At 40.8% G+C, this 10,000-nt stretch overlaps 1 protein-coding gene across 9 annotated transcripts in view; it reads left to right on the top strand.

Moving 5' to 3' along the window:
* Positions 1 to 10,000, top strand: part of LOC124954622 (frizzled-2) — a 126,274-nt gene that overhangs the window by 114,426 nt on the left and 1,848 nt on the right. For all 9 annotated transcript variants that reach the window (XM_047507815.1, XM_047507817.1, XM_047507823.1 and 6 more), the window contains one exon: positions 7,391 to 10,000. This exon is cut by the window's right edge and continues 1,848 nt beyond it. In XM_047507815.1, coding sequence (XP_047363771.1) covers positions 7,391 to 9,795 — 2,405 coding nt within the window. In that variant the 3' untranslated portion in view covers positions 9,796 to 10,000. The remainder of the gene's footprint in view (positions 1 to 7,390) is intronic.

Raw genomic sequence — 10,000 nt, 5'->3', positions numbered from 1 at the left:
TATATGGTTCTAGACTGTGATATACTGCTACGACGTGGACGTAAATATTTTCTCTATCGAAAAAGATGAAGCCGGCGACGGACCTCCCGTCGTCAAGAATAATTTATGCAAAAAACGTCCTGCAGTGCCAGACAGTGGCTAAAAACGATTCGAATCTTGCAAAAAGGAGAGAGAGAGAGAAAAAAAAGAAGAAGGAACAGAAAAACGAAAGATGATAAAATCGATTTCTTCGAATGGATCTTTTTTAATGATATTTCTTTTTAAATAAGTTAAGTCTCTCCTCTCACTCTCTCCCTCTCTCTCTCTCGTCCCTTTCGTTTCTAGACATTGTAAATTTGTATCCTTAACACGAATGAGAGATCGACCAGTTTCTAAAGAAAAATGCAAATATTTATGTATAATTAACTTATTAAAATTCGACAACAATAATAATGATAAAAAATAAATAATAATTAAATAATAGAAATATTTTGGATCTGTTCTGTGATTAGTATTAAATATATAAATTTAGTTAATATCCGATGTGACCAATTTTTTTTTTTTTTTAAATGAATTTGAGAACAAAGAAATAATAATAATAATAATAATAATAATAATAATAATAATAATAATAATAGTTATAATTAATTCATAAATTAATTAATTTATCGAATTTTCTTTAGAATAAAAATAATTTTATATAGTATAGAATATATTTTGCGTTTAGCTTCGTAGTTCCGAGAGAAAAGTCATACGAGTCGACGGGATTGGTACATCCTGTGGCACGGCTCGGAACAAGGACCGGCACAAACGATCTGTCATAATTCTTGCGACAGGTCGATCCATCATTCACCGACGGATCCCATGACGGGATGCTTGTTCGAAACTTTACTTTAAAGTTCTCGATACTCTCTTCTCTCGTAACAGTGTTCAGTTTTATCTCTCTCACTTGTTAAATGTTTCGACGAGTATATATATATATATATATATATATATATATATGCACACGCACCACACATATATGTGTGTATGTACATGTATACATATGTATATATATATATATAATATATGTATATATATGTACATATTGTATAATATATTATACACTTTTTAACGAGCATATGATCACCCTTGTCACGTATATTCAACAAGGACTCTTGAAACTTGCTAATTAGATGATAAGCGACGAGCATGATCGACAAGACTATTTATACTTTTTATACATATTCTCATTTGAATTTGTATATTTTATTTAGTTAATTTAATTGCCAAACGAAAAGATAATATCATAAAATATTAATATATACGATATTATCGTGTATTCATTATAAAATAATGAAAAAGCATGTACATGTGATTGATTAATTGATCAACGAATAATTAATTATTAATCATGTATGTATATGCTTCCTCTCTTTTTCTTCTTCTTTTTTATTTTTTCTTGTTCTCATTAATTCTTAAAGATCTAAAACAAAAAGAAAAACAGAGAGAGAGAGAGAGAGTGAGAGTGAGAGAGAAAAGAAAGAAAAAAAAAAGGAAAGATTGAAGGATTCAATCTCGTCGCAATTAAATTCTTTAATATTAACTCTGTTAGGTTCGTCAAGAGTATCGTGATTGTTATCGTAGTAAGAGAGATAGAGAAAGAGAGAGAGAAAGAGGGAGAGGGAGAGAGAGAGAGAAAGTAGAATGATATCTTAAAAGGAAGTAAAAGATTTTCTTCTCTATCACGAGAGAAAAGACATGGCAGTAACTTACATTGCCACCGATGTAGGAATCGTGACGTCTCGAAATTTGCTGATTAATGTCGTTGCCACGCGATTTGATATAAAACGTTATAGCGTCGTCAAGCAAGCAAGTAACCAGCCAACCAGCCAACCAGCCAACCAGCAAACCAACCAACCAACCACTCTCTAATACACTCTAGCATTACACTACCACTACATCGTTATCACTATCACGAACATAGCTGCTTGGTTTTGCCGACTAACGAGGGGAATATAACGCGTGCCTTATCCATACTTCGCCATAAATCTCAGCTCTCTTTCTCTCTCTCTCTCTCTCTCTCTCTCTCTCTCTCTTTCTCTCTTTCGTAGCTTTGATTTATACCTACCCTCGTCTCTCTTTCTTTCTCTCTTTCTCTTTCTCTTCTGTCACGTATCGTGAAAGCATCCAATTTCATCTCTCTCTTTCTCTCTTTTCTCTCTTTTATAAGTTACATACACTGGCTAGGTCGACTCAACGATGAGTGACGTGCCTCAGGGTCAGCCTTGACCACTTGCCAGTAGAAAAAGAAAGAGAGGATTCAAAACCTAGCGACATTCGAGGAGGCATTAACGCGCGCCCGTCGTCTCGTGCACTCGAGAAGACGTCTCGAGGAGGCGTCTCGAGCGAGCGAGAGGACTCGGAATATTAATAGAAACAGCACCTCTCTCTCTCTCTCATTCTCTCTTTCTCTCTCTCTCTCTCTCTCTCTCTGTCTGTCTGTCTGTATCTCTCTCTCTCTCTCTCTTTTTCTCACTCACCCTTTTTCATGCGTCGTTTCTCGTTTTATTTCACGTTACACATTCACGTTCTTTCGAATTTTCGACGACGATTAATTTATGATGATATCCGTTTGAAAATAATCCGTATTTTAGTAGATAATTATATCAGGAAAGTTTATTATACTATTTGTAGACTGTCTACGATTAAATGTTTGTACATATGTGTAATTTTAGGTGTAACAACATCGATGAATCTCTTGGGAAATGTCAGGCGAAAATTAGCGAGGACATGTCTATGTTTCTCTCTTTCTCTCTTTCTCTTTCAACTTACCTCCCACTCTCACCCGAATCCCAACCCTCTTTCGCGCGTTATCTATTTTTTATTTCCTCGTTATTTCGCTTCGTAGAATTTCAACAACGATTAATTATTATTATATCCGTTCTTAGTAATCCGTATTTCGTGGGAATTATATCTCTAACGTTAATTAAACTATCTGTAGTTTGTGAACGATTAAGTGTGCGTAATTTTAGTGGTAACAACATCGACGAATCTCTTGGGAAATGTCATGCGAAAATTACCGAGTACGTATCTATGTATCTCTCATCATTCCTCTCCCCCTCCTGCCCCTCTATCTCTTTCTGCTTGTATATATATATATATATATATATATATATATATATATATATATATATATATGTATGGATCTTTACGTGAACGCCCGTATAAGCCTCTTGCGAGTGATTCGAGCATAAATGAGAGAGAGAGAAAGAGAAATAGATAGATAGATAGAGAGAAAAAGAGAGAGAGAGAGAGAGAGAGAGAGAGAGAGAGAGAGACGGAGAGGATGAGAGGATTTATCATAACCCCAGGGCTTAGCCTTCTGTACTACAATGAATATGAACGACGTATACGGGCTTATACCAAAGGCAGACCGTGAATAAGACTAACGTTCGAGTCGTCGACATTAGTCCCCACATATATACGTGGTAGTTTTAAAATAATTAAGACGCGTGAAATTTGTAAACTGACATGATGGGGACTTTAATCGAGTATCTTAATCATTCTTTAAAGATAAAAAAAAAAATTAATCGATTTATAAATATCACTTTCTTTTTTTTTTCTCTCGCTCTTTATCTCATATATATATATATATATATATATATATATATATATATATATATATATATATAAAATAGAAGAAGAAGATATTAGAGAACCCACGTTAATTAAGAATTCATTTATCTGAATTATGACGTGTGTATACTTAGTTAAAGTCTCTATTTATAAAATCAGCCCATATATCGAGTAATTTAGGTTAGTATAGTCAATAGAATATTTCCATGCACTTATATTGACATAGATACGTACATATATGTATGTATAAATATTAACATATATGTTTTGTCGGGAAGTCGTAGAAAAACAAGAAGAAGGAAAAGAAGAAAAAAGGGAATAAAGAGAAAGAGGAAAAAAAAAGAAAAATAGGAAGAAAGAAAAAGTAGTCATGAGGTATTTCCAATTTCTCTCCTCTCACGTGTTCGTAAAAGAGCGTCGCAATTAACCGGGAGATAATCAACATCAACAGAGAGAGAGAGAGAGAGAGAGAAAGAAAGAGAGAGAGAGAGTCGAGCATTTAAGGTGCGAGATAAGAGGGTCGAGGAGGTTTTTAAAAGGTGGGACGGTGAGATAGGTAGAGTGGGGAGGAAATGTACCGGTGGGAGGGAGGAGGGGTCCAGAGGAGGAAGGGTGGAATTTACACGCGAGAAAAGTATATCATAATTCAAGCACCGGCTGGCAGCATATTCATCGTAGGGGCGAGGCCTTAAAACTGATTCATTGCCAAGAGTACGTCCCTCTCGTTCTCTCTCTCTCTCTCTCTCTCTCTCTCTCTCTCTCTCTCTCTCTCTTTCTCCTCCATTTTTTTTCCTTCTCTTCTCGTTTCAACGGCTCTCCTTTTCGCGCGCCATATCTCTACTCTTCCTCCTCCTCCCCTTTTCACCTACTCTTCGTCCCACAAAATAAGCCACGACCGGCGAGATACGGCAACGAAAAAATTCACCCTAATGGGAAATTATAGTACTTGGATGAGAAGAAAACGAAATCGAGCAAGCAAGAGAGAGAGAGAAAGAGAGAGAGAAAGAGAGAGAGAGAAAGGTGAAACGTCACGTCCGGAATATAAAGTTGTAGATGATTACGTTCGATCGAGAGTAACAAGGGGGGAAGAGGAAGAGGAGGAGGAGGAATATGCATATATGTACATATGTATGAATGTGTGTATGTAAATTGCTTTCTCATCGTTTTTCGAGTTGGCATCACTCACAAAAATTTTTTTTACTATAACTCTTTCTCAATCTTCCATCAACTCAGGTATATCATTTATATACTCGATCAATCGATACTCGATAATGATATATATGGTAAAAGTATTTTATTCACTTACAAATAATACGAATATATTTATTTGTTTATCGATTTAACAAATATTCGTATAAACAAAAGAAAGAAATGTATTGTATATATTTGATCGATTATAAAAATGTGTACGTACGATGATTGATTATGTACGATTTATATCTGTATATTCTCATATTTATGATTATTAATTTTATCATGAATTTTCAACGAAGTAGAGATATAATTAAATAGTAGGGATATTATTAATATATTATTTTCATTATTATTATATTTTATTTATTTCTTTTTTTTTTTTTCTTATTATATACAATTTTTGATTATTACATACGTACATATGTATATATATATATATATATATATATATATATATATAATAACAATCGAAGGTCTTGTTTGAAGTGGAAAAAAACAGCTGTCTTTATTATCTCAATTAGAGATCGTGTTTTAGAAGGAATACGAAAGAGAGATCAATGAAACGGTGATCTTCATACGGATGATTAAATTTTCCCCCGAGAAATTTTTCACGATATGAATAATAATAAGTCAAGTGGACGGAATAGGATAATGTAAAAGGGATTGTAATATTGATAAGTTATTCTCTTCTTTTCGTGTACTCCTCGATATATACATATAAACGTCTATACGCGCGTATATGTGTATGTGTATGTATACATACATACTATTGGACTTTGGTCGGTTCTCGATTTAAGTAGGGTTCTTTAACAACGTGGAATCGATTGAATACTGAATTTGTTGGCCTTCGATTCGATAAGTACGAATATCGAATTTCTCTCTTTCCTTCCTTTACGTTAATGGAAAAAGAAGAAGTAGAAAAGAAGAAGCAAGAGGAAAAGGGGAAGGAGGAAAAGAGGGAAGAAAGAGAGTTTCTCTTCGTGTACATTTGTAAATACGAAGGTACAAAGAGTCTGACGGAAAAATACTCTTTCTCTTTCTGTCTTTCTGTCTCTCTTTGTGCCTCTCTCTCTCTCTCTCTCTCTCTTTCTCTCTCATGGTTGGTGGCTTCCTTTCGTTGAGGCTGAAGAAGATGCAAATTTCGAGATAAACGATTCGTTCTGTGTCGAAAGAGGAACAGAGAGATGAAGAATAAAAGTATATGTAATATTCCGTCTATCTTTCTCTCTGTACTACTTTCTCTCTCTCTCTCTTTCTCTTTCTCTATTATTCTGTCTATTACTTCCTCTATTACTCTTTTTTTACTTTCTTGCAAAGTTATCATCGTTAAAGAGAAAAGTCATTCGTAAAGCTAAAAGAGAGTTAGAGATCTAGAGAAATTCACCATTTTCTTTTAAAAGTAGAAAAGAGAGAGAGAGAGAGAGAGAGAGAGAGAGAGAGGAAAGAAAAAATTAGTAAAGTCGAGACACGTAGGACCTGTCTTCTTCCTCTATGAAGAGGGGAACGATCCTTCAGGACACGTCCGTTCACAATCCTTTCTCGAGCCACACACGTAGTGGCTCGTGCCTTAAATTCTCTCTTTCTTGGTCGTCCTCCCTCTCTCTCTCTCTCTTTTCCTCTTTCTTTCTCTCTGCACACTTTTACGGTGTTGTATACCGTGGGATGCAACCGTTGCGTTTTATAAATAGCTTAGGGGAGGAGGAACGGGTTCGGGGTTTCTAGCAGTTAACAAACGGTAAAACTAACACTGACTCCTACAATAACATTTCGCTCCGGTCACGTGTTTTCCGCGGCTCGACTATTATAAGATCCGTGACTGCTTCTCGAGTTCTTCTCCTCACTCCTCTTCCGTGTACCCTTTGCCCTCTGCACTTTTTATCTCTCTCTCTCTCTCTTTCTGTTTTTTTTTCACTTTTTCTTGCCTTCCTCCCCACGCCCCCCCCTCTCTTTCTTTCTTTCTCTTTTTTTTCATCTCATGGTAAACCCCTTATAGTACGGTGCGTGCCAATCGTGTTTGGTCCACGTTAGTATATACGAAGCACAACACTGGATCTAGCCTGGCGATCTATGGTTGGACATTGATTTATGTACGGGGCCACCTGAACACGGTATGCTCCGATCGTTAAGGTCACGAACAACGGCATCTATCATCGGTATCTTAATAGCTTAGAGATTAGATATGATACTCCAAGAGTAAAATTGATCGAATCCTTCTTCGAGCTCCTTCTGGTTCGAAATTTCGAAATAATAATATATCTTGAATAATTTTCGTTATTAGTTATATTAACGTTTATGATGAGGATTTTAAATGATTGTGCTTTTTTATAAGCTCTTACAAAATGTTCGACGAATGTATGATATATTCATTTCTATGATCGCAAAATCGCGTTTGTATCGTCGAACAATGAGAATCTTTGTATTTCATTGGTGAATGAGATATTGAATGTTCCCGATATCAAATCAAACGAATCTATTTAATTCGTTTTCCCTCGGCGGTTGGATTATCTTTTTCTTTTCTTTTTTCCCTTTTTCTTTACTGGTTTTTTCTTTTTTTTTTTTTTCCCCATTTAAAAATTCAATAATAATATCTTTGTTTCAGGCAGGAGTGATGCGATCAATGCGGGAATGAATCGAAGGTCGAAACCGATGAGACCACTTCGACGGACGAAGTTGTTACCAAGCCGGACAATGACGCTACTCTTATCGATATTGCTAATGGCGTTTACGCTACCAGTCGCACGTTTAGAATCAGCGATTGGTTCGGTGAGCAACGGCGGGGTTTCGTTATCGAGCGGTGGTTCGTCGTCCTCGTCATCGGCAATATCTTCTTCGTCATCGTCCTCGTCCTCGTCGTCATCGTCGATCGGGGTAGTTTCCGGTGGGAGTTCAGTATCCGGAGGTATTATACCTGGCGGTGCTGGGAACAGCGTGATCGGTGGAAGTGGGAGTGGTGGAAATAGCGGTGGTGGTGTTGGTGGTGTTGGTGGTGGTGGTGGTGGAGGTGGTGGTGGTGGTGGGGGTGGGGGTGGTAGTCATTCCGGACTTGGAAGTAGTAATAGCGGAAGTTCGGGGAACGGAAATGGCCGATGCGAAGAGATCACGATACCGATGTGCCGTGGTATCGGTTACAATTTAACAGCCATGCCAAACGAATTGAATCACGATACTCAAGACGAGGCTGGTTTGGAGGTTCATCAATTTTGGCCTTTAGTCGAGATCAAATGTTCTCCAGATTTAAAGTTCTTCCTTTGCTCGATGTATACGCCAATATGCTTGCCCGAGTATACTAAACCTCTGCCAGCTTGCAAAAGCGTTTGTGAAAGGGCTCGTGCCGGTTGCGCGCCCCTTATGCAACAGTACGGTTTTTCTTGGCCGGAAAGAATGGCCTGCGAGAGGTTACCGAATTATGGCGATCCAGAGAATCTTTGTATGGATCAAAATAATCGTACGAGCAACGGTGGCGGTTCGGGAAGCGGTGGTAACGGTGGTGGCTCGGCGAGCAATGCACCGATGCAACCAGTAGCTACGCCAACTAGACCAACAAGACCGTCCAAGACCATGCAGCCGGCTCGTTGCAAGCCAGGAAAAAATCAAAAAAACTGCCAGCACCCCCCGGGGGAAAGGGCGAGGGATTGCTCGTGCAGATGCAGGGCACCTCTCGTGCCTCTGGGGGTGGGAACAACGGGCACGGTGATACCCGGCCAGATAAGCGGAAGCAACAGCGGGGGAGCTGGACTGGCCGGCATGGCCGTAAGTGGAGTCATTCCGGCGCCACCGCAGGCGGACAACGTTCGGAACATCATTCAGGAAATTGCAGGGGTACGGGATTGCGCCCTGCCGTGTCACGGGGCGTTTCTCACCCCCGAAGAGCGAGGGTTCGCGGCCGTTTGGCTGTGCCTGTGGAGCGGCCTATGCGCCGCAAGCACTCTCACGACCGTCACCACGTTTCTGATCGACACCCAGCGCTTCAAGTATCCTGAGAGACCGATAGTCTTCCTCTCGGCGTGTTACTTCGTCGTGTCCCTCGGTTATCTCTCGAAGAACGTGATAGGACACGAAGAGATAGCCTGCGACGGGCCAGCGCTGAGATCGGGAGCACAGGGACCGGGAGCTTGCGTGACGGTCTTCCTGATGATCTATTTCTTCGGCATGGCATCATCAGTTTGGTGGGTCATACTGGCATTCACGTGGTTCCTCGCGGCCGGTCTGAAATGGGGAAACGAAGCAATAGCCTCTTACTCCCAATACTTTCATCTGGCAGCGTGGCTAGCGCCTACGGTACAAACGGTCTGGGCGTACATGGCAGGAGGAGTAGCGGGCGATCCGGTAGCCGGAGTATGCACGGTAGCTCCGGAAGGCGTGAGCACGTTCATTCTAGCGCCGCTCTTCGTTTACCTCTTACTGGGAACGAGCTTCCTCTTGGCCGGTTTCGTCAGTCTATTCAGAATTCGTTCGGTTATAAAGCGACAGCCAGGAGCGAAAGCGGACAAGTTGGAGAAACTTATGATACGAATAGGCGTGTTCAGCGTTCTGTATACACTTCCAGCCGGCGCGGTTCTAACCTGTCACATCTACGAGTCCGTATTACGCGACGAGTGGCTGAGCTCCCTGGCCTGTCCATGTCGGTCTCGGGCAAGGCCCCTATACTCCGTCCTCATGCTAAAGTACTTCATGGCCCTCGCGGTCGGCATAACGTCGGGCGTTTGGATCTGGAGCGGCAAAACCCTCGACAGTTGGCGGCGTCTATGGAGGCGTCTCTTCGGAGGCGGGAGTGGCGCAGGCGTTCACGGAGGCGGTGGCGCCGGTATGGTAGCCGGCGTGACAGGCGTCAGCGGAGGAATAGGAAGCGCCAGCATGAAGGGCGTCGTAGGTCGTGTCGCCATGCCGTACCCAGCGGCACCGGGACCTGGTAGCGCACTTTTACCACCGGGTAGCGTGGCTAGCGCGTCTCAACATCATCTACATCATCACGTACTCAAGCAACCACCCCTTTCGCACGTATGACGTCACCAGTCGGCGGGAGGCGACATGAGCACCGCCGGCTGCGAGCAGCCGCAGCAGCAACAAGCCCAGCAGCAGCAACAACAACAACAACAGCAACAACAGCAATCGCAATCGCAACAATCGGTGCAGCAACAGGAGAGGCCTTCCGCCCTTAGCAACTACGGGCCCATTTAGCCCTTCGCCTCGGCCTCGCGCAGGCACACGC

Source organism: Vespa velutina, chromosome 15, assembly GCF_912470025.1.
Source record: "Vespa velutina chromosome 15, iVesVel2.1, whole genome shotgun sequence".
NCBI classification, from domain to species: Eukaryota; Metazoa; Arthropoda; class Insecta; order Hymenoptera; family Vespidae; genus Vespa; species Vespa velutina.
This window is presented reverse-complemented; position numbering and strand designations above follow the sequence as displayed.